Source organism: Alexandromys fortis, unplaced genomic scaffold, assembly GCF_014885135.2.
Source record: "Alexandromys fortis isolate MF-2015 unplaced genomic scaffold, M_Fortis_MF-2015_v1.1 scaffold_6, whole genome shotgun sequence".
NCBI classification, from domain to species: domain Eukaryota; kingdom Metazoa; phylum Chordata; class Mammalia; order Rodentia; family Cricetidae; genus Alexandromys; species Alexandromys fortis.
The window spans coordinates 16,379,353-16,402,188 of NW_026067902.1; the positions used below are offsets into that span (position 1 = coordinate 16,379,353).

A 22,836-nucleotide genomic window follows, 5' to 3' on the forward strand; every position below is an offset into this window, starting at 1 on the left:
ATGGACTCCTGGAGAACAGAAACTATTATTTGGGGGAACTATAATCCTAGGGGAATGCTCAGCAGTGGTAAGGGACACAGACAAGAGCGACACAGCAAGCCCAGGGCTCAGGGCCCCTGCAAAGTGCGCAAAGAAGCCAGACAGAGACTTTCCCACGCCTATCTCCCGTCCAGGCCAGAGCTGCCTGTGGAACAAGGGGAGCCAGGTGGCCGTGGGAGGTTTTCTCCCAGGGCAGAGCCTGCACTTCGCCTGAGCTGAAATGCGAAGGAAAACCTCACTGACAACAAGGAAATATCTGTGTCTAAAGAAAACAGCTTTTAGGGGTTTCTTTCTCTGATTATAAATGTAATAATGTCTCCTGCAGAAAAGTACACGAGATACGTAGAAGCAGAGAGAACTAGAGATTACCAATCGCGTTTCTAGCCCGACAGGCGCTACTATTAACGTCTTAATGACTTTTTCTAGGCACACATGATTGATATAATTGAGAGACTACGATAGGTACCATTTTAGATTGGGTTGTTTGTTTTTGTTTTGTTTTGCTTTTTTTGATTGGTTTTACTTTTGTTATCAAAGTTGTTCTGGGTTGTTAGAAATCGCTTGATCTGCCCTATGATGAAATTTATTATTTTATTTATTTTTCTATTTATTATCATTTATTTATTATTCATAATAAATTATCTATTTATTACAAATGAATTCTAATTCTAAATCTTAATTTTACTCATTCACTTAAGAGACATCCAGGGGCCAGTGGTATTCCCGAGCAGGTAGAGCTGCTTGCTGCCAATTCTGTTGACCTGCATTCAGTTCCTGGGACCTAAGTGGTGGGAAGAGAACTGATTTCCTTACGTTGTTCTCTGGGTTCTGTGTGTGCACACATCCGTGAAATGGTGTTCTCACTCACACACAATAAATAAATCAATGTTTAAATCTAAAACTAGAAAGAAATATTCACTAAGAAAAAAATATATTTGTTCATTTAAGAGTCAAGACCTTTGCCCTACGTTAAATGTGTTGCAGCTCCCCAAACCATTTCCTGGAACCTTATCATTCAATCTGTCTCTTGCTTTATAGAATTTTCTATTAGAAGTCTAGACCAGAAACAAGAACGGGGGGGGGGGGATCCCCTGGAAGAAGACTACTGGAAACGGAAGAGGAGTTTGGGTTGTAAGAATGGAATGAGGGAGAGAGCACAGAGGAGCTTGTATGCCACATGGATTGTATCAAATGAAAGTGGTGTTTAAAAAATCGCTGTGTTTGGCCTGCTCTGTGGGTTGAGTGTGAGATTCAAATCAAGAAATTTGTCTGCTCTATACTTTGATATTACGGTACTATCAGATGGATGGCATTGTCCTGAAAGAGGAGAAAGTGTTTACGGCCTTGGAATTCTAGGAGATCCCTGAAAACTGGAGTGAAAGAAGTAAGACGGTCCCGTGGAAAAGGCGCTGCTGCTTCTTTTCCTCTTCCCAGGGCTTGGTCCATCTGAAAGCTGGCTTGGCTGAGGGTGCTTTAAATGCTTTGGGGAAGCTGCAGTTCCTTGGTGCTTCTCTTCGCAGCGGTCTCCTGATGAAAGAATCCTTCTCGTGAGGAGACGCTGACAGCTAGAACATAACTGTTCATAGCTGGTACAGATCCTGAATGAATTCGTACGGTTGTAGCCCAGAGGCTGCCCGCACGAGCTTTCGAAGTGCCAGTTGACGTCAAAGACCGTAAGATATCAGAGAGAGGGCTGGGTTCTCAGCATTCAACCACTGACTGAGGGCTGTGCTGCATCAGGCACTGTGCTCAGGGCAGTGGAAGATAAAACAGGCTCCCTGTCCTTGAGGAGTCTGGAGCCCATGGAAAGGAAAATGGACTAATAAGCTGCTCCAGAGGGGAATGCTGTGAGCTAGAACACTGGGTATTCGACAAAGAGGCCTATCCTGTAGCGTCCTAGGTACAGAAAGGGGGTCTCATTAGTTCCTCAGATTGATTAGGCAAGTAAGAAAGACAATATTTAAAAAAGGGGGGGTCAGGGATACAGCCCAGAGGTCAAGTGCTTGATTATCACATATATAAGGCACTGAATTTGATCCCTACCATCATAGAAGCAGATAATGACAATGATGAAGAAGAGAAATAAAGAGGAGAAGAAGGGTAAGAGATGGAGGAAGGGGAGGAGGAGGGGACATTGGAGAGGAAAGACTGAACTACACTGGGTTCGCTAGGCTCCCACAAAGAAGCGCACGCACTGACTTGATACTTTACAAGGAGGGCCTGTCTTCCAGCCTCCAGACTTCTTAGTCTCAGCTTGCTTGGGTGACTCCTTCCCCACATCAAGGGTCCCAGAAAGGAGAAGGTTGCTTTGTGAGGGTAACACCAAGACAAAGTGTGATGAGACCAGGAACCTCCAAAACTGCCACTGAGCTTGTCTTAAGTTGGCCATGTGCTGCAGGCCACGGGGTCTGTCCTTAAGGGTGGTTTGCACACCAAGTGAGACTCCCTTGGGGAAAACAAAAACCATTTGAACGTGGTTATAACTAGAGATAGCTTCAGTGTTGGGAGTGGGTGGTTGTGCCCACTTCCTCCCTCAGTGCTGGGACCCCCGTCTGACTTGGACCTACGCAGGCCCTCCGCATGCTGCGGCAGCCTGTGTGAGTTCATACACATCAGTGCTGCTGTGTTTAGAAGGCCTTGTGTCCTTGGTGTCCCCCATCCCTTCTGGCTCTGACACGCTTTCTGCCTCTTCTGTGGGATTCCTGGAGAGAGGTATTTGATGGAGACTTACAACTAGAACTGAGCGTTCTTGGGTCTCTTGCTCTCAGCACCTTGTCCTGTTGTGGGTTCCATGTTTGTTCCCATCTACTGCAGGAGGATGCTTCTCTGAAGATGGCTGAGCAAGGCACTGATCTGAGCATAGCAGAATGCCATTAGGAGTCGGTATCTTCAATTGCAACTTTCTTTATCTACGTTCTAGTTCTGAGGATATACTTTAACTACCTTATTTGAACTTGAATATTATTATACAGCCTTCTGATTTAATACGGGAGTATCCACTACGCCACAGTACACTACAGTACACTACAGATACAAATGGGTCTCTGAATAGGTGACTTCTACAGGTAGCCTACCTTACCATTGCGAGCGCACATACAGAAAAATCTCAGAGATCCATACCTAGACACAAGTTCGATGCCAGCCATAGCAGTGAAATATGGATTCTCCTAACAGGTGCTTTTGTTATTCATTTTGCTGATCCGCTGACTTGGTCAGTTTTTGTTTGTTTTATTTTAATCTCAGAAAATCTTCAAAACTCCTGCATTTTGTTGGTTGGAATGAAGCTGAATTAGGCATATCCTCAAGGCAGCTTCAGTGAAGGAGGATGAAAAGACAGACTCTTCCCCGGGGAGATTATTTCTTACCCTTTGTTTTTTTCCCATGCCCGTGATACTCTGAATCACGCCTTTGGATTAATCTGCAAAGTATGTTACTATGGGACTTTAATATGTAGGAGACCGCCAGCATCTTAACGTTACTAGTTCAGCCTCTGTTGTTGGTGTCATCTACAGGGAGGAGAGAAGGCAAGGACTCACACACTATATACAGCTTCTGAACGAGGCAGCAACTAAAGACCAGGACGTTGTCAAAAATTACTACAGACACCTAATAGATGTGCCCCAATGTTAGGCATGATCAGTATAGACATGTGATTTCAGTTGATGAGGTTATAAAAAAAGATACAGAATTTTTTCAAACCCACAAAATACAAAAAAAAAAAAGTGTACAGAGAGTGATTTGCTTTACTTTTATGGCTGTAGGACTGGTGTATGGGGCTCCTCAATCTCACTTTTTTTTTCCCCTACTGGGTTCCAAGAGAGATGAGTGTCCATCTGGCTATGAGAGTTTTAGACTATCTAAAACTAAATTGCATGCACCTTAGCCTCATTTTAGCCAGGGACGCTTAGATCTTACACTTACAAAATGAAAAGAATGTCTTTAATGAGGGACATGGGATGTTTTCAGATGTCAGACAGATCTGAAGCAAAGCAAAGTAAATTCTTGTTAAGTGAATTTACCGGCATTGTTTGAGTCAAGGTCTCAGGTGTTCCAAGCTGGCCTTGAACTTGCTGTGTAGCCTGAACTACTCTGCCGGGCCTTATAAGGTTTGTGATGAGGTTTTGCTTGGTTTGGTTGCTTGGTTGTTCTTAAATGCATGTTGGATGATCACTCAGCTACAAAGCTACATCCCAGCCTTTTCCATCTTTTATTGGGGGGAGGGGTGGGCAGAGTTTCTCTGTAGCTTTGGAGCCTGTCCTGGAATTAGCTCTTGTAGACCAGGCTGGCCTCAAACTCACAGAGATTCGCCTGCCTCTGCCTCCCGAGTGCTGGGATTAAAGGTGTGCGCCACCACTGCCCAGCTCTTTCCCATCTTTAAACATCCTTTTACTGAGGCAGCTGCTTATCTGGTCACCCTAAACTCCCCAGAGATGTAGCCTCAAGAGGCAGTTGTGTTCTTCTATGGGGCTTAATTGCTTTTTTAAATTTTGAGAAATTCTCAAAGTCCTCACTATCAGAATGAACCTGCACTAGAAAGGTCAAGGTTTGTGAGTCCACATCACATGGTGTTTTAGGAGCAGAGCTAAGATAGGATCCTAGACCCACTGGCTCCTTTGACTATACCAGGATCTTGGAGCCTCTCTGTTGACAGAGGGTTAACTCATAGTCATACAACTCCTAGAGCTGCCCAGACTTCCCCTTCACCGTCTATTTTAGTCCCCGGGTAGCTCGTGGACCAGGGGAAAGCAATGCAACTATTCTCAGTTTCTACAAAAGATAAACACTAACGGGGGGGAGGGGGGAGTGGGGCGGGAAGGACTTAAGAAGCAGCACGTCTATTTTGAGTTCTCCAGTTTTAGGTTTTCAAATCCAGTTAAGGTTGCACTGCAAGAACTACTTTCAAGCACCCAAGCCATGTCCTAAGAAACATTTTAAGACAGGCTTCAGAAAGAAAAGCTATCTGATCTGCAGCCCTCCTTTATTTCTGACTTAATGTCTTTCTGTTTTCAAGATTGAAGGGCCAGTGTTCTGAAGACCACCCCACAGGCTCAGGTCGTAAAAGGAGGAAACTAACCCAGGGTCGTTTTACTTGGTGTCACTTTGGGTTCTGGGTCAATGCACGGACCTGAATTTAAGCCCAGGACTGTCCTTAGCCTTTGCATAGTAGTCAGGTGGCAAAGTGGACTTCCAAAGAGATAGACGAACAGACCACCCGGACGAGGCACTGGGTAGCCTCCCTGTGGGGCTTCGCGGCGCTCCCTTGAGCCAGTACGGGACCAGGAGCTAAAAAAGGGCAAGTCCCGGGATATGACCCGCGGGCGCTGAGGCCACCTGTTCCCGGCAGCCAATAGGCCGGGCCCGGGGCGCGGCTACAAAAGGAACGCGCGCGGCCGCAGGCTGGGAGCTGGAGCGAGGGCGGTGGCTGGGACCTTGTGCACGCGGAGCAAGCAGGACCAGGGCGATGCTGAGGGTGAGGTGTCTGCGCGGCGGCAGCCGAGGTGCCGAGGCGGTGCACTACATCGGATCTCGGGTACGTTCCTTTGCACCCTCGGGACCTCCGCGGGACTCAGGGTGGGAACCCAGAGGGGGACCGGACTCCCCAGTGAGAGGGTGGCGTGGTCTGGGTTGGGTAGCCCGCGAAGGCATTTTTCTGGGAAGATGCCTGTGGGTGAATGGATGGAGCTGCGGGCTCCAGCTGTAACAGGGATTCCCTATGCTTACTGGGGAGTTGGAATGAATCCAATCTGTCCCCCACCTGCTGCTCCGCCCTGCCCTCTGCTTCCCTGGGATCTCTGCGCATGCCTGCAGATTCTCCCTGGCCCCTCAACAGGAATAGCTCTGGCAGCTGAGTTCTGCCAGCAGCTGGTTCCTGAACAACTGTCACTCGCCCTCTTGCGTTGGGTCTCCACCCTTTGGGTTCCTCCAGCTCCCTTCTGGAGGAATTTTAACAGCCCGATCGAGACTGGGGGTGGGGGGCGGGTGAGGTTTGCACAGGGAAGCGGGTGAAGGAATCCTCCCCGCTCTGTGTTATAGAGGCCTCTATTTTTAACAAGGGAATCAGGGACCATCTGTAATATGGTGCAAGTGACAGTTGGTCACTCTCTGACTTAAAATGCTAAGGAATGTGAAGTATATGTCAGAGACTTTAAAAAATAGGTTGGCGCTTCTCATTCTGAAAGGCAAGATCTTTTCAAATGATTCCGTGTTATTCACAGTGAAAAGAGTCCAGTTTTCAGACTGAGGAAGGACGACTTCCTCCCGCAGTTGGACATGACAGGGGGAAGAGAATGACCTGTCTTCTGTGAACGTTTCTGAAAGCTTGTTTGCATTATTCTGAGATACAGACAGGGATTGTGGTGGCCAGGAACCAGATCTTCTCTGGGGGGTTTTTAAAGTTATAGCATTTAACATAAACGAAAACAAAATCTATAATCAACAAAAAGTTGAGTGGCTTGTTTGTTTGTTTTAAGTAGCCCCCAACCCTCTCTTTACAAACATCTTAGTGTCTCTGTCTGTGTTATCCTGGCTTCTCAGACTTTAACCCCACCTTGTTTGAGTTTTTTGTTTTGTTTTTATTTCTTAAGCTTGGAGGACTCTTGACAGGATGGGTGCAGCGAACTTTCCAGAGTACCCAGGCAGCTACAGCTTCCTCCCGGAACTCCTGTGCAGCTGAAGACAAGGCCACAGATCCTCTACCCAAGAACTGCCCCGTGTCCTCTTACAACGAATGGGACCCTTTAGAGGAAGTGATAGTGGGCAGAGCAGAAAATGCCTGTGTCCCACCATTCACGGTGGAGGTGAAGGTAAGCAAGGGTTTGCAGGAAGTTCTCTCCTCAGCCTCTGCAGCCTGAGTAGGCTCCCGCCCTCCTCTGCAGCCGCTTTCACCTTGGTGGGGAAGTCGTTTTGCTTGCTCGCACCAGTATTCGGTATTATTTACACATCGCTTCTTTCTTGAAACGTCCCTGGGAGTCGAGGAGAGCTTTCCTGGGAGGTTATTCTTTGGGTATTCCTCCGTATTTTCCTTCACGACTTGCTAGTCAGTTATTTCACTTTTGTCTCGCTCTTGTAGCCGTTCTAGCAGCTTCTGCCCCCTCCTTTGCTCCAGGCCAGACCACTCCCCTAAGGGCTTTCTAGTCTAGGTCTCCACAGTGAACTCCATAGTGGACGTGGAGTTGACAACTGAGAGTTCCAGTTGTGGGACATCTGTAAGCCAAAGTCTTTTTTTTTTTTTTTTTTTTTTTTGTTTTTTGAGACAGGGTTTCTCTCTGGCTTTTGTGGCTTTCCCGGGAATAGCTCTAAGCCAAAGTCTTTCATTTTTTCCTTTTAATTTTTGGCAGTTTTATTTAATCAGATTAAAACACCAGTCACCTTTGATTTCCCCTTCAGTCACGTTCCCCACATCAAGTCTTTTGTCGAAAGGAATCTTGCGCCACACTTCAGTCTCTGCCCTAGGTCTGGAGTTCATCTATGCTCGGAGGACTGCTGTTAGCTCCCAGCCGCCTCTCCTCTCGGCCCTCTCCAGACCGTATCCCAGCCACTACTGGAGTGACTGTTTTAAACCCAGATTTGATCATGTGACTCATTTTGATCCCACGATTCCCCTGCCTTACTAACACCCTCCTTCCATTGCGGAGAATAAAGCCCTCGTGGTACTCAGGTTTCTCCACAAGCTGGCTCCTTGGACCTCCAGGACTCCCCGTTCACTTATTACCTCCTCTCAGAGATGTGTGCGTGTAGCAAGCTAGCAGATATTCATTCCTATTTAAGCTTCTCTCTTCTAGTAACCCACCTGGACTTCAGGCAGACTTTAGCAAGCAACCAAAGACCAATAAGCATCAGGCCTTTGCTCCCACCCAAGTGTGTCTCACCCACTTTCCTGCACTCCCTTCTCCCACTACCTATGCTCTCCAATGTCTTTCCCACACCCTCCAGAGCTTCCTGACAATAAGCGATATCTTCCTTTTCAAAAGTAAACTCCTAATATTTACTTGCAGTATTCTTGGGGCCCATATGGGCTAGTGTTCAGATGGAGTGTCGTGTAAGGGTCCCTTCCTTTTTGTAAGCACTTTTAAAAATCTTGTTAATCCTGAGTTATTAATTAACTTATAAATCTTAAAGTGCCCATGAGTTCTTCCTAAATACCTACATTTTCATCTTCAGTGCCAAGTGGGGAAATAAATCTGTAACCATGTCACGAGAAATGCACGGACATAAAGGAGCTCACTTCTGTTTGGAGAGATACGATGTACACCTTGATGCAGTGTCTATGTATCTATGCCGCCCGGCTGGCAGGGGGGTTGAAGTGCAAGGAATGTTGAGGGAAGAGCCAGTGCCAAGCATTGGGTAGTTACAAAGTATTCTGAAGGAAGTAGTTCTTGAAGTGAGACCTGGCAGAGACAGCAATGGTTTCTTCATATTGTTCTGAATATATCTTTGGTTCTGATCACTGAATTTGCTAAGCAGATTAATGTATATGTTATCCCCATATTATAAAATAAATAAGAAATAGTCTTTCAAAGTCTTTTCTTGAAAAGAAATCCCTACCCATTTTGATTGGGAAGATTCAAATTCAGGCAATAATAGTTTATCATCTACTCCATCTTTAAAATTATTGACCATTATACATTCATAAAATCTGACCTCAGATGTCTTTAACGTGTGTGTGTGTGTGTGTGTGTGTGTGTAGTGTGTGTGTGTGTGTGTGTGTGTGTGTGTGTGTGCCTGTACACGTACTTGTGGAGGCCAGAAGAGGGTGTCAGATCCCCTGGAGTTAGAGTAACAGGTAGTTCTAAGTTGCCAGACATGGGTGATGGGAACTGAACTCAGGTACTCTGGCAGAACAGGAAGTGCTTTTAACTACTAAACCATCTGTCCAGCCCCAATACCTTGTGATCTTAAGGAATCAGAATCCTCAGAGATCATTTGAAGTGCTTTGACACTTGATTTGTGATGTTAGACTTTGTAACTTAAAGTACTTGTGGAATGAATGTCGTTGAAGGCAGGGGGCTGGCATTGAATTTGTTACCTGGTAAAAGCTGGATAACTCATCTTGACAGCTGCATGACCTGCAGAATTCCTTTGAAGTTTGCCAACTAGCTAGCTCACAGGATTAAACTTGAAGCTATAAAACTATATGTTGTAAAGCACAAAATATGGAAAGTAAAAGTCATAGTTTTATGGATCCAGTTTGGCAGTTGCATTGCAAAAGTATGCTGGGAATATATTAGGTGTAGATACCAGTAGCATTAGCCATACTGATTTCATTCACTTTTCTGGTTACTTCTGTTTTGTGTGACAGACTAAGCTAGGCATTGAGGGAGGAAAAAGTAAATAGAAGATATACGTCCTCTCGAAGGTAGATAGAAAGATAGAGAGATGAGTCTCCTGAAGCCTAAGCTAGCCTTAAACTATCCAAAGATGTCCTTGAATTCCTGACCTCCCCTCCCCACCTCTAACTCCCGACGGTAGGGTGACCGACACGGGCCCCTAGGCCCAGGAACATAGATAAAATTACTCTGTTTAAGAACAATAAGAGCCAGGCAGTGTTGGTGCATGCCTTTGATTCTTGCACTCAGGAGGCAGAGGCAGGTAGATCTCTGTGAGTTCAAGGCCAGCCTGGTCTACAGAGTAAGTTCGAGGGCAGCCAGGGCTACACAGAGAAACCCTGTTAAGGAAGGAAGGTAGGAAGGAAGGAAGGAAAGAAAGAAGGAAGGAAGGAAGGAAGGAAGGAAGGAAGGAAGGAAGGAAGGAAGGAAGGAAGGAAGGAAGGAAGGAGTTTGGTGACATATGCCTATAATGCTAACACTCAGGACATTGAGTCAGGAAGATCTTGAGTTCAGGACCAGCCCAGCCTACATAGCATAACCTTGTTTCAAAAACAAAAGAATGCTAAAACAATGTAGCAGAGTGTATAGGTGTCTAGGTGAATAGAGTTTAAAATATGCTTCAAGACACACATGCTGGAAATTTTTTTCAAAGGAACAAGAAACACTTAGGTCAGAAAGCACTATTTTAAAGACTTAATAGCTTTTTCTTTTGTAAAACATAGTAAATAGTTGCTTTTGTCTTTTTTTAAATAAGGCCCTTGATAGAGGACTCCAAAAATATTATTAATTAAGGTTAATGTGATTCAAGTTTATTGCCTGATTAACAAAAAGTTCCAGTCTATTGGTATTTCTTAGATTTTCCAGAGAGGGCGTTTGAAAATTAGTGGAGCAGACAGACTCTGCACAGAGAGCTTCAGGGTGTGAGGGCTACAAAGTTTCCAGGAATGCAGCTCCGTCTCTGCCATAGGTTGTCAAAGGCGTCATGTGCCACAGTGGAGTGCTCACTGTCTGGAAAATTCTTGGTAAATGATTGCTAACTCATTTATCAAGGTTATAAAGAAAGTGTAAACAATGTCTAACTCTTCCTCAGAAAATGTAATTTGCCCTGATCATTTGGACTTTGTCCAATGTTTGCCGGCTTATAAACTGCACCAACATTTGTTCAAATAAAATTTTTCTCCCAGAATAGTTGACTTAGTCTTTCATAGCAAAGCAAGGTTCACTCTGAACAGATGCGCGATGCTAAATACTTTGGAGTGAGTCTGGCAAGACGACACGGCTGTGTCTGCCGTAATTCTGTGTTGAATTGTCAAAGGCTTCTTGTCCCTCAGTGGACTGCAGGAGATGTGCCTGGCATGAGAAGACGGAGTAGTGAATGGCTGGGCAGTAGTACCAGGATGTGTCAGAGGGAAAAATAAAGAATCATTATCCTCTGTTTCTAGCTGCTACTGAAGAAACTCCCAGGAGTAGAAAACTACTTGTTTTGGTTTGGCATTACTTTGTTTTTGTTTTGCTTTCGTTAAGAGTGGATTAGCCATAAAAGTACTCAAATGTTTCACGCTGTTAATATTTTTTCTGGGTTAGAAGTTGGATATATGTTCATAGATCTTCAAAAGTCAACTTAATCAGAACAGTGACCAGAAACCTGTTTCTGTCGAAAGTCAGAGAGTAAATGACTCAGGCTTTGCCGAGAATGTAAGTCTACCCTGCAGCTTTTTGACTCCCAGCCCTGCCACTACAATGGGAAAGCAGCCACAGGTACCGTGTAACAAAATTAGCATAGTGAGTCCCCTTAAAGGTGTGTTGGTAAAAACAGCAGCCTGGCTGGATTTGGCCTGGGGACCTTAGTTTGCTAACAGCTCAGCTTTCAGAGCCTAGTTAGCTAGCATCCTTCATACTTTTGGAAGTTCTGCTTCTCAGCTTATTCTGTATCTTCCAGCCTGGGTTCCAGACTAAGAATAGGTAGGAAAATATATTTTCTATTTATCATATTAAGGTAAATATAGAAGCAGAGACATAAACTGAGGGGGAGGAATGTCTTTGATATTGAAGATCTAGGCAGTTAGCCCAGTCCTGATGAACAAAGCTATTAGAAATATCAAGTGTGGTGGTGCACATCTTTACTCCCAACACTTGGCAGAGGAAGGCAGATCTCTGTGAGATGAAGACCAGCCTGGTCTACAGATTGAATTCCAAGCCAGTCAGGCTGTATGATGAGACCTTGCCTCAAAACAAACAAAAACAAAGATCTTTAAGAAGAACCTTAATAAAGAATCCTAGTTTTAGAAGATTTTATACATCAAGGTGGAAACATTCAAACTTATAGAACATAGTAGTCAAGCCCCTGACTAGTTGGAACACTGTCCAGTCAAAAGACTGGAGCTCTTGTCCTGTTAAGTCATGTAGGAAGTGAGCCCACAACCTCTCCGCCCTGCGTATGAAGAGATCACATGTTTGAGAGCATTGTCTCTTGGGTAGGATCATCAAAGCGCTATGGGGATCTAGCTAAACTAAGCGTATTCTAGTGCACTTGAGCCTTTAGCCCATCTCTGCCCCTTCGTTCTAATACTTACTGCTATCTACAAATGTCAGATTTGAGGTGGAAACCTTATGTATAAGACATGATTAGAACCAGCAGTGAGTGATGCGAAGAAACTTAAAAACAATACCCGTGCCGAATGTGTTTTTCAGCTAAAAACGTTTACATGCCGCATGGCTTTGCCAGGGTTGTGATGAAGTCCTAAGAGTTTTTCTCAGGGTCTGGATTCGCTGCTTCATCTCTCTGGGTAGCTGTAACATGCAGCATGCACTGGCCCAGTGTATTCCTTTAAACTGACTGACAGCTTAGATGCAAGCCCAACAATCTGAACGTAGACTCTTTCCGTCTTTATGCTTCTCACCTTTGGAAAGTGTTCACATCTTTAGCTTCTGGAATCCTGAAACTCTGTGAACTTGCATTTTACTGGCAGATTACTTCCAAAGGGGCCTGAGATGAGGTGAGACTGAATTCGAGAGAGGTGGGGGTGCTAGGTGTGAGACACACAGACTGACAGACAAACTCCAAAGCCTGCCTTGTGTCGCTGCCCAGCTTTGTTGAATGCCAATTCTGTCCAGTGGGAAAGTGAGCCAGGCAGGATAAGACATGTAAAACATTTCTGAGAGCATAATCTTCACACAGTTAAAATATCTTTTTTGTCCCACAAAAATCTCAGCTCTTTTGTAAGAACTCGGGAGTTTGTGGATCATTTCGGATCTTGGCTTAGTGTAGGGGTTTTTTTCTTCTTTGTTTGGTTTGACCTCTTGTTTCATCTCAGTGAGACTCTAACAGGAGTGTCTATGTCCTGCTTTGTCTGTGAAGCACAGCCAGGAAGATTCCAAGCCTGGATCGGGGACAGACAAGCTGTTAGGGGTTAGGCATGAGATCTGAGGCAGAAGGATCAAAGACCTCAAGATAATTTGGGGCTGGAGAAAGATGCTCAGTGATTAAGAGTACTTCTTGCTTTTCCAGAGGTCCCTAGCTTAGTTCCAACACCAGTGCCGGGCACAGCTCATAACTGTAACTGCAGCTCCAGGAAATCCAGCACCTTCTTCTGGCACAAGCACGCGTGCACACACACATACAAATAAAAACAAGTCTCTAAAAATATATAACAAGATGATTTAGAGAGCTTCAGGCACCAAATCCTGGAGTCTGTGTGGAGGCTGGTGTGCTCAGTGCTGGGGATGAGCTCCGAACAGACCTGTTTGCAGTCTGGGTCCCTCTTCCGCTGTACAAATAGCTCTTCCCAGCCTGCGAGCCCACCTGGAACTGTATTATTCTCCTGTAACGCTTTCGTTTACTTTCTTCTGCTTCTAGGCCAATACATACGAAAAGTACTGGCCATTTTACCAGAAAAACGGAGGTCTTTATTTTCCCAAAGAGCATCTGAAAAAGGCTGTTGCCGAAGTTGAGGAAATGTGCAATATTTTGAAACTGGAAGGCGTGACAGTGAGGCGCCCTGACCCCATCGACTGGTCGCTGAAGTATAAGACTCCGGATTTTGAGTCTACAGGTAAGCCGCGTCATGAAAGTAATCTGGCAGATCTTTGGTTTTCGATTTCCTTCTCAGATACACAAGGAGGATGCTCGAAGAATTTCTTGAAGTATCCTTTGTTTTACTTACTTCTCCTTTAACACCTTAGGGATTATTGAGGAAGCATCTGGCTCATTTTGATATGGTTGAGGTGTACACATTCTAAGCTTCTGAATGTTATAGGCATTTTTCATAAGAACACTGAATTGTTCCTAGTTTTCCTTAACGACAGAAATTCAAATGGAAATAGAGGGGCTGGAGAGACGGCTAGGCAGTTAAGGGCCATCACTACTCTTGAGGAGGACCTGGGAGTTCAGTGTTCCCAGCACCACATCAGGCAGCTCATAACAGCATGTAACTCCAGCTCCAGGGGGGTGGCGCCCTCTTCCGGTACCCCTTCTTCCACACAGATACACATGTTTCAATTTTTAAGGGGGAAATGGAGACACCCCCTTTTTTAAACTGCCACTATTTCACAATTGCTCTTGTGCGTGAATTCTGTAATTTATTTTTCAGATCTTAGCCTAGTTCTTACCATGTCGCACTGTCCCTTGTGAACTCTGTTTCTGCATCTTTAAAAAGGAGCCTACAAGTAGAGAAGCATTGATGGTTCAAAATCGTTCTCAGTTTTTTGTTTCCATTTTTGCTTGACATCACACCCAACAGAGAATTCTCGTCAACAACCTAGTCTAGTGTGTATCATTTTTTTCTGCCACGTATTGTATAATTACATAGACAAACAAGGCTTTTAGTAAACTTTGCTACAAATAGATTGTGTTATACATGCTTTAATGTTTTGGAAAGCTGCATCACTGAGGTGGCCGTGGAACTTTTGGTCCAATAGGTTTATACAGTGCGATGCCTCGAGACATCCTGATGGTTGTGGGAAATGAGATTATTGAGGCCCCCATGGCATGGCGGTCACGCTTCTTTGAGTACCGAGCATACAGGTCACTTATCAAAGACTACTTCCACCGTGGCGCCAAGTGGACGACAGCACCCAAGCCCACCATGGCTGATGAACTGTACGACAAGGTATGTCCCTAGCTATAGACCAGCGTGTTCGTGACTGCTATTCCAAGTAATCCACAAAGCGTAAGAAAGGAATTCTTTGGTACTTCACATATATTATGCATTTTCATTTAAAAACTTATTATGTTTAGATGAAACTAGGAGTAAATGTTAATGATCATAACAGCAATAACATTTACTGCTTACTCTGTGCTGAGTCCTGGGGCTCAGGACGTATCACCAATCATATTTATTCTTACAAAAACTCTAGAAAGTGATGGTGATGGTGACCCATGCCTTTAATGCCAGCACTCAGGAGGCAGATGCAGGTGGGTCTCTGAGTTCAAGACCAGCCTGGTCTACAAAGTGAGTTCCAGGACATCCAGGGCTGCACAGAGAAACACTGTCTTAACAAAACAAAACAACAAAACTCTAGAAGGCAGTGATAGCATGTTATCATTTCATCACTGGGAGCCAAACTTGTCCTAAGGGCACATTGCTATTCACTGCTGGAGCCACAGCAACCTCTAGGATAAAGTCTTTCTCTTCTTCCAGCAAAAGCATCTGGTATCTCGGCCAGATTCTCAGTAAGGTGAAATGTGCAGGCATCTCCTGCCCGCAGGTTCTGCACCCATGAATTCAACCAAATTCCAATAATATTTTTGAAAATTGTGCCTGTCATTCAACGACAATATGCCATAACATTTTTTTCTATGACATTTGGGTTGCACTGAGGGGTATAACTAATCTAGAGGTGTTTTAGTTTTTGTTGTTGTTGGTTTGGTTTGGTTTGCTTTGGTTTTGGTTTTTTCGAGACAGGGTTTCTCTGTGTAGCTTTTGGAGCCTGTCCTGGAACTCACTCTGTAGACCAGGCTGGCCTCAAACTCAAGGGATCTTCCAGCCTCTGTGTCCCAAGTGCTGCGATTAAAGGTGGGTGCCACCACCCCCCGGCTCTAGAGGTGTTTTAAAGGATTCAGGAGGACATGCATAAATCTATGCAAATGTTCTAGTTTATGCAGTGAATTTGAACATCCATAGATTTTAGTATTTATGGAGCACTAGAACTAATCTCCTCCACAAATACAAGGGATATATGTCCTTAGTAAGATAACTATGATTCATAGAAAAAATCACTTATAGAAATAATTTTAAAGCAAAAAATTTGGCAGGGAGCAACCTGGCATCTCATTTTAGGGTATAAATTGGGCTCAGGTCCAAATTCCTTCTCTAAAGGAGAAGGGCGACTTCATCCCGCCGGCTTTCAGCATTGTAACTACCTACACGTGTGTGTGTGTGTGTGTGCATGTGTTGTGTGTGTATGTGCGTGCTTGTGCGTGTGTGTCTGCGTGTATCTCTATGTGTATCTGTGTTTGCACGTGTGTGTGTGTGTGCATGAATGTCTGTGTATGTGTGTGCACGCGTGTGTCATGGACTGTTTTCAGAATCAATTGGTACCTGCACTACTTGTTTCTACGTGTCAGGAAGTTACTCTAATGCCTAGTTTTTCATTTCCTTGTTGTGGTGGTGATTTTGTTTTGATTTGTTTGTATTGCTTTTCTGTTTGTTGTGACAAGGGACTCGAGGGAAGAATCTTCGAGAGAAAGGGATTATCTTAGCTCATAGTTTGGATGTCATCACCCCACCCACATGCTTTGGCAGAACAATTTGTTGACAGAAGCATGCAGGAGATGTTTTGACTTCTTGGCAGACCAAAAAGAGAAAGGGAATACAGGAGAAAGGAAGAGACCAGAGCAAGAGAGAGCCCCCAAGGACACACCCCAGCCACCCACCTTCTCCCAGTTACGCCCCCCTCCTAATTTTCACTTTTTATAATGCGATCATATGACTCCATCAAGGGATTAATCCATTGATTAGGCTAGAGCCCCTCATAACCTATTTTATTTCTGAAAATGCTAAAGGGATATCCTTCACTAATCCCTTGGGCTCTCCCTAACCAATCAGATTGGCAGTCAGAATTGGCCATCACAGACCAACATCTTTTCCATGGGCGTTTTAATCTAGAGTTGAATTGTAGTATTTTGGGAAATGATGCTAGTGAATTAATTTTTAAAATCATGTACATCCTTGTAAATAAATCCCTTAAAAACCTAAATGCAATGTGTGTGTTCCTTCTCGTTCCAACTAGGATTATCCCATCCATTCTGTGGAAGACAGACACAAATTGGCCTCCCAGGGGAAGTTTGTGACGACAGAGTTCGAGCCCTGCTTTGACGCTGCTGACTTCATTCGAGCCGGAAGAGATATTTTTGCTCAGAGAAGCCAGGTTGCTAACAACCGGCTCTAAAGCCTCACACTACGTTATCGCATTCTTGATTCCTAAATTTAAAAGTTTAAATCCTACGTGCTTTTGGTTTCCCAAACTTAGAATGGAATATTTTTAAGATTGTTTTCACTTTCAGGTTACAAACTTCCTGGGCATCGAGTGGATGCGTAGGCATCTTGCTCCGGACTACAGGGTCCACATCATCTCTTTTAAAGACCCCAATCCAATGCACATCGATGCCACCTTCAACATCATCGGACCTGGCCTTGTGCTCTCCAATCCTGACCGGCCGTGTCACCAGGTAGGAGAGTTCTTAGGACGCCAGAAAAGCTGGAGAACCTGGCAACTTTATTTAAACGAAAGAACCTTGGCACCTTAAGTATTTCCATGGTTCTAAATGACAACTTTAGCAACGGTCAGTGGCATTATTATCAGACATGGAATTGCTTATGTTTACAAGATTCCCGGTGTGCAGAACTCGACACTGCCATTGTGACTGTTAGGATAGTATCATCAGACGTAGATTTTAGCTGTCTGCGGCTATTACTCGTCAAATTGTGTGTCTGACTATGTTATCCTTCGAAAGTGATTTCCTCACCATTTTCAATTGCAGCTCAACAGGATTATTTATAAACAAGTGACTTCGGCGTGGCCAGAGCAATGCCCTGAGCATTAAGTGTCTTGGTCAGCCGCCCTTCAGCCTGCCTTCTTGGGGAGGAGCAGATCTGCCAAGCTGACCCTGCTCCCTCCCTCTCACCCACAGCCTCTTTATCTTCTCCCCGCTGCCTCTGAGTCCAGCTGGGAAGTGAGTTGTTTACAAGGCTGTAGCACAGCTTTCAAAAGTCCTTTCATGCTGTGCGCGGGTCATGCCTCTCCCTTATTTTCATACCTAAGGACCAAGATGATCCATTTCAACTACTAGGACGTGTTGGTGTACTAAGTGGGAGTATGGTTTGTGTGGCGATGACTCACTTGTAATGGCTATCCCGTGACAACCGTGCTGCTTTGACATTACATCCCTGACCTTTGTCCTTATTCATGGCCACGCAGGATGACGGGACTGTGGAGCAGAGAGGTTGTCAGCTTGGCATCATCACAGCGTGGCTTTCTCATAACTAACCAGAAGACGTCTAAATTTTCCTTAATGAGAATGTCTTGGGAAAGTATCTTTGGTGTTTTAAATTTTGAAACCTGAAAAGCTTTATACACACACACACACACACACACTACACACACACATCCCACATACTTAAGTTCGTTCTTTGACAACTTCAGACAAATGATGCATTCTCTCTTCAATCCTCCCATCCCCCTCAACTCCACTCCACCCTGCCATACCCTTTTCTATATTCATGACTTTGGTTTGGTTTTGTGCCCCATTTAGTCTAACCAGGGTCATCTGTGTGACTGCTGGACTGGGATTATCCACTGGAGCCTGATGGGCTCACCACTGGGTGCCAAGTGAAGGCAAAGACTCTATCAATAGCAAACAGTTCATTAGAAAAGGGTGGGGCCCCTGAGCCCCTCCTCCATCTGGGTCTCGCTGTTGACAGCCAATTCTTGTACAGACCTGGTACAGGTATCCGCAGCTATTTTAAATTATAATTTAAACACAATCATCAACTTTTCTAAAAAAAAAAAAAGTATGGTTTATTTATTTTCTTATGTGCATTGGTGTTTTACCTGCAGGTATGTGTGTTGGCTCTCCCTGGAACTAGAGTTACAGATTGTTGTTGTGAGCTGCCATGTGGGTTCTAGGAATTGAACCCAGGCCTTCTGGGAGAGCGGCCAGTGCTCTTAACCACTGAGCCACCTCTCCATCCCCCAAAGTCATCAACTTTAAAAAAAAAAGTGTCCTTATTTTGTAAATGGAGGAGATGACTTGCAAAAGAGCTATTTCTGATAAGGAGAGCTGAGTGAGCACCTGCCTATAATCCTAACCGCTTGTGGTGCTGAGGCAGGGGGATTGTGAGATCAACACCAACCTGGGCGATGTGGCAGACTTCATCTTTTAAAACAAAACCATAATGACTCCCAGAAACCCAGTGGCAAATGTGGATTTAAGTCTGTTGGGTTGTTTGGTCTTACAGATTGATCTCTTCAAGAAAGCAGGATGGACCATAGTTACTCCTCCATCACCAGTCATCCCCGACGGTATGTCGACTTTTACATCCTTTGTGACCAAGTGTCTTCACCTGCAGAGAAAGCCATCTTTTGTCACACTAGAGATGGCCTTTCCCCAGTGAGCAGTAAAGTCACGGCTAGTTCTAGAGTGAGGCCGGGACAAGTGTTTGTGAGTTTTCCTTTCACAGAAAATGAAAACGAGGAGACAGAATTTAAAATATATGAAGCAAGATATGACTTTTAAAATAAGATGGGTTGAATTCCAAACGCCTGAGGAATGTGGATTGTTTTGTAAGATTCATAGATATGTTGTTCTACAATCAAAATAGGCTCTCAAAGCTGGAAGTGCAGTTCAGTGGTAGAACGCTTGTCTAGTGTGTTTAAGGCCCTGGGTTTGATCCCCGGTAGTACAAGAACTAACTAAAAAAAAAACACAAACAAAGCAGAGCAGGGTGGAACAGGACAGCAGTACCCACACAGAGAAGGCTGGGGCAGGGGAATTGCAGTCCAGTGTCATTTTGTGTCATCGTAGAGAAAACGTGTCAGAAAGAAAAAGGTAACACGAGATAGTAAAATACGCTCTCTTGTGGGAACTGAAGCAGGCAGGGACCGAGTGTCACTCCGGTGCCCTTCCCTTGATCAGACACGCGTGCTCTAACAGATGATGCTATTTTCAGATCACCCGCTCTGGATGTCATCCAAATGGCTTTCCATGAACGTCTTAATGCTGGATGAGAAGCGTGTCATGGTAGACGCCAATGAAGTCCCAATTCAGAAGATGTTTGAGAAGTTGGGTACGTGTGATGAATGCAGTACGTTGTCACATATAAACAGTGGTCACCACTAACCGAAGAAAAGACGTGCGGAGTCTAAAATACGGTTTATTGAATCGATTTCTGTTCCCTTTAAATGTACCAAATTATTACCTTTTACTTGGTAAATGTACCAAATTATCACCTTTTAATTGGTTAGTGATTTTGCTACATTAAGCATAGCCTTTCAAAGTTGGGCATATTTCATGAGGTCCTGAAACACCCGGTGGCAATAGTTACTCAATCTTCTGTCTCTCTGCTGGTTTCCCAGTGCCCACACGCTGAGTGAGAGTTACCATACTCAGATGAGTTGCTTTGCCTTCCTACAGAGAAGGAATTACTGAGGGCCCTTTAGAAGAACTTTAATGGTAATCTCATGTTTCAGAGGGCTTGTAGGGACACAACTGGAAACTGACATTCGTATGCATTAAAAACAGTTAAGATGGTTCTGAGAAGAAATAAAGGATGCCAGCCCATCATTCCGCTTTTAAAGAGCAGGATTGGTTTCACTAGGGGCCACGTGCTCCTATTTTGACATTTAAGTTTTAGACCAGGATTCTAATACTGTTGAGGAAAACCTTGAACTAAAGGATTTCACGTGAGCCATGGGGTACAGATGACATGCGAGCAGTTCTTAACACATTGACATATCCTCGGGGTGAATTTGGTAACAGCCAGGCAGCCTATTGGTTGAAATTAGGTTGTTAAAATTTTGTTCTGCATTTCCGATATACTCCATAAAAGACTATTTTCTTATTTGCCACACCTATCCTTAATGTTGAATTGGTTTTTAAAAAGATAGCTTGAAGTTTTGAATTGAGCAGAATCTGGTGACTGGACCCACAGCGCCAAGCCACGTTTTCCTTGGCCTTCCTTCATTAAGTAACAAAATTTCTTGGGTTCAACTTTTTCATCTATTATGATTTTGTTGTTTCTCAACTTAAACTGCTGGAAAGTACCAAATAATCTGATTTGATAGTTTTAATTTTGTAGTTAAAGTCATGTAGTTAGTCATGGGGAACTTGCATGAATTTCCTCAAATAGCTATGATTCCCTCCAGTTGAGGATGAGTACGCTATGACCAGCCAGGACATGGATGCTTCTGGTCCCACATCTGCTTTGTGTTTCCATTCAAACTGCACTCTTAGATTTCAGAGATGTAGGAAGAGTACCTCAGGGGCGTCTTTCTCACGCCTTCTTGTTCGCCCCACCATACAGTGAGCCCTGTAGTGATTCTGCAGCTCATGTCCCCTCAAACGGAGGAGGAAAAGAGCAGCTTACTGTGTCTAACTTGGCAGAGTCTGAGCGCTGTTAGTTAAGTGACCTCTGCATTCGTAGGCACGTTCTCACAAATGGTGCCGGCTGAAGCCGATTGTCTGATTGGCTCTGATACCCGAATAACCACACAACCCAGATAGTAAATTACAGCTCTCATGCATTTTTCCCTTGAGGTGGTCTAGCCCAGTTAATCTGTAGAAGATGAATGTGTTCTTGTTGTGTGTATATCCAGTCGGCATTTCAGTATTTAATTTTAGTATTTGGTAGGTATATCTGCTCATCCAGGCTGCTGATTTGTGATCACTCCATAGAACAAAACCTGTCTCTATTGACTTCTTTTGTTGAAGATGTTAAAGAAGTGTGATGGGCTAGGTTAGATGAAATATAGTCTGTGAAAGCAAAATTAAAAAGAAGAGACCACTGTAGACCGGATTGAGGAATTTGAACCTCCGTGTTCCTGCAGGTGTTTGGACTTATGAGATCTAATGTGAGTCCCCTCCAACTGACCCCTCCAACTGGTCTTTCTCTCTCAATGCAGGCATCAGTACCATCAAGGTTAACATCCGAAACGCCAACTCCCTGGGGGGAGGCTTCCACTGCTGGACCTGTGACGTCCGGCGCCGAGGCACCCTTCAGTCCTACTTTGACTGAGCCGGCGTGGCGTGGCTCTGAGCACGGCCTCAGATATACCTAAGAAGCATAGCAGCAAGGCCCATTCTCTCGCTTTAATAAATGCATGAACTGTAGTGCTTTGAACAATCACGTCTTTAACAGGGTTCCCAGGTCTGGGTTACTTTTCTTTGACACAAGGAAGATTATTACTCTTACTAGGTTCACTTTCTTCTCCCAAGTTCTTTACTGCTTGGCTTCAAGCATAAAAGCTGAGTAAATGCATACCAAGGCAAAAATTAGTCACTTGAGTAACTTGGCCGCTAATATTTAACCATCTACCTCTGTTTTTAATTTTCTTTCCAAAAGGCAGCTTGAAATGTCAATCTAACCTTATTTTCCTCCCTTTTTGGTGGACTTGTGACTGTTCGTATCACTTCTTTTTTTTTCTAGATGGGACAAAGACTTAGGGGGAAAAAAATCCCACAGATCCTAAGTAGAATCAGATATTTGTCTCTTTTTCTAGAAAACAAATTTGGGTAGGTTTTTTTTTTAATTTTTTAAAAAATAACCTTGACTATGCAAACACTAAGAAAATGAAGTGAATTTTCCATGAGCGCTTTTAACCTTCTGTTGTCAACATGTGGTCCTAAAATCTCGTCCTATCGCTTACGTCATCTCAAGTGGGTTACTCTTGTCTTCTCCTTCCTTCCCAGAATTTACAGACGTGCTTAGTGTAATAGGGTATAACTCACAGCTCCCAGCCCTAAGTGTTGATGTTAAATATCTAACAGATGTAATGGCATCTTTGGTAATCTAAGACTTGTTTACATATGTGCAAATTGTTTAAAGCATAGAGCTTTAAAGCATTTTTAAAAAACTAATGCAGGTGAAAAAAAAATACATGAGACGTGAATAATTTTAATGTTGGATATTGTATATGTATTTTTATTCTAATAAACTTTTGTGTTCCAGATTGGATTTTATTAGAGTCTGGCCTCAGTCTCATGACTTTAGAGTCACAGGAGTATAGCTATTGGATGAGAGGTGTGTGTGTGTGTGTGTGGTTGAGAGAGAGAGAGACTATGTGTTGCTGTGTGGGTACACGTGTCAGGGGGTATGCACATGTGTGTGTGTTTGCGTGTGGAAGTCAGAGGTCAGCCTTGGGTGTCAATCTTCTTGATTGTTGAGACAGGGTCTCTTTTGCACTGGCCTGAGCTCACCAAGTATGCTAGTTGACTGGCCCAGGCATTTCCCCCCCCCACACACACACCATCTCT

General features: G+C 44.2%; 1 protein-coding gene across 2 annotated transcripts; it reads left to right on the plus strand.

The window, feature by feature from the left end:
- The first annotated feature begins 5,410 nt into the window (after positions 1-5,410).
- Gatm (glycine amidinotransferase) lies at positions 5,411-22,537 on the plus strand. 2 transcript variants are annotated; one of them, XR_007590414.1, is made up of 9 exons: positions 5,411-5,569; positions 6,624-6,842; positions 13,222-13,417; positions 14,283-14,473; positions 16,596-16,733; positions 16,870-17,034; positions 17,347-18,312; positions 18,824-18,887; positions 19,535-19,617. XR_007590414.1 is itself a non-coding variant. In XM_050134307.1 (9 exons), exons 1-9 carry the CDS (start codon positions 5,501-5,503, stop codon positions 21,596-21,598), a joined length of 1,272 nt encoding a protein of 423 aa, XP_049990264.1. In that variant the 5' UTR covers positions 5,411-5,500; the 3' UTR covers positions 21,599-22,537. The 2 variants fall into 2 exon arrangements, 1 of the variants encoding a protein (XP_049990264.1); XM_050134307.1 differs by lacking the exon at positions 17,347-18,312 and adding an exon at positions 21,486-22,537 and having other exon boundaries at positions 19,535-19,651.
- The last annotated feature ends 299 nt before the right edge of the window (positions 22,538-22,836 follow it).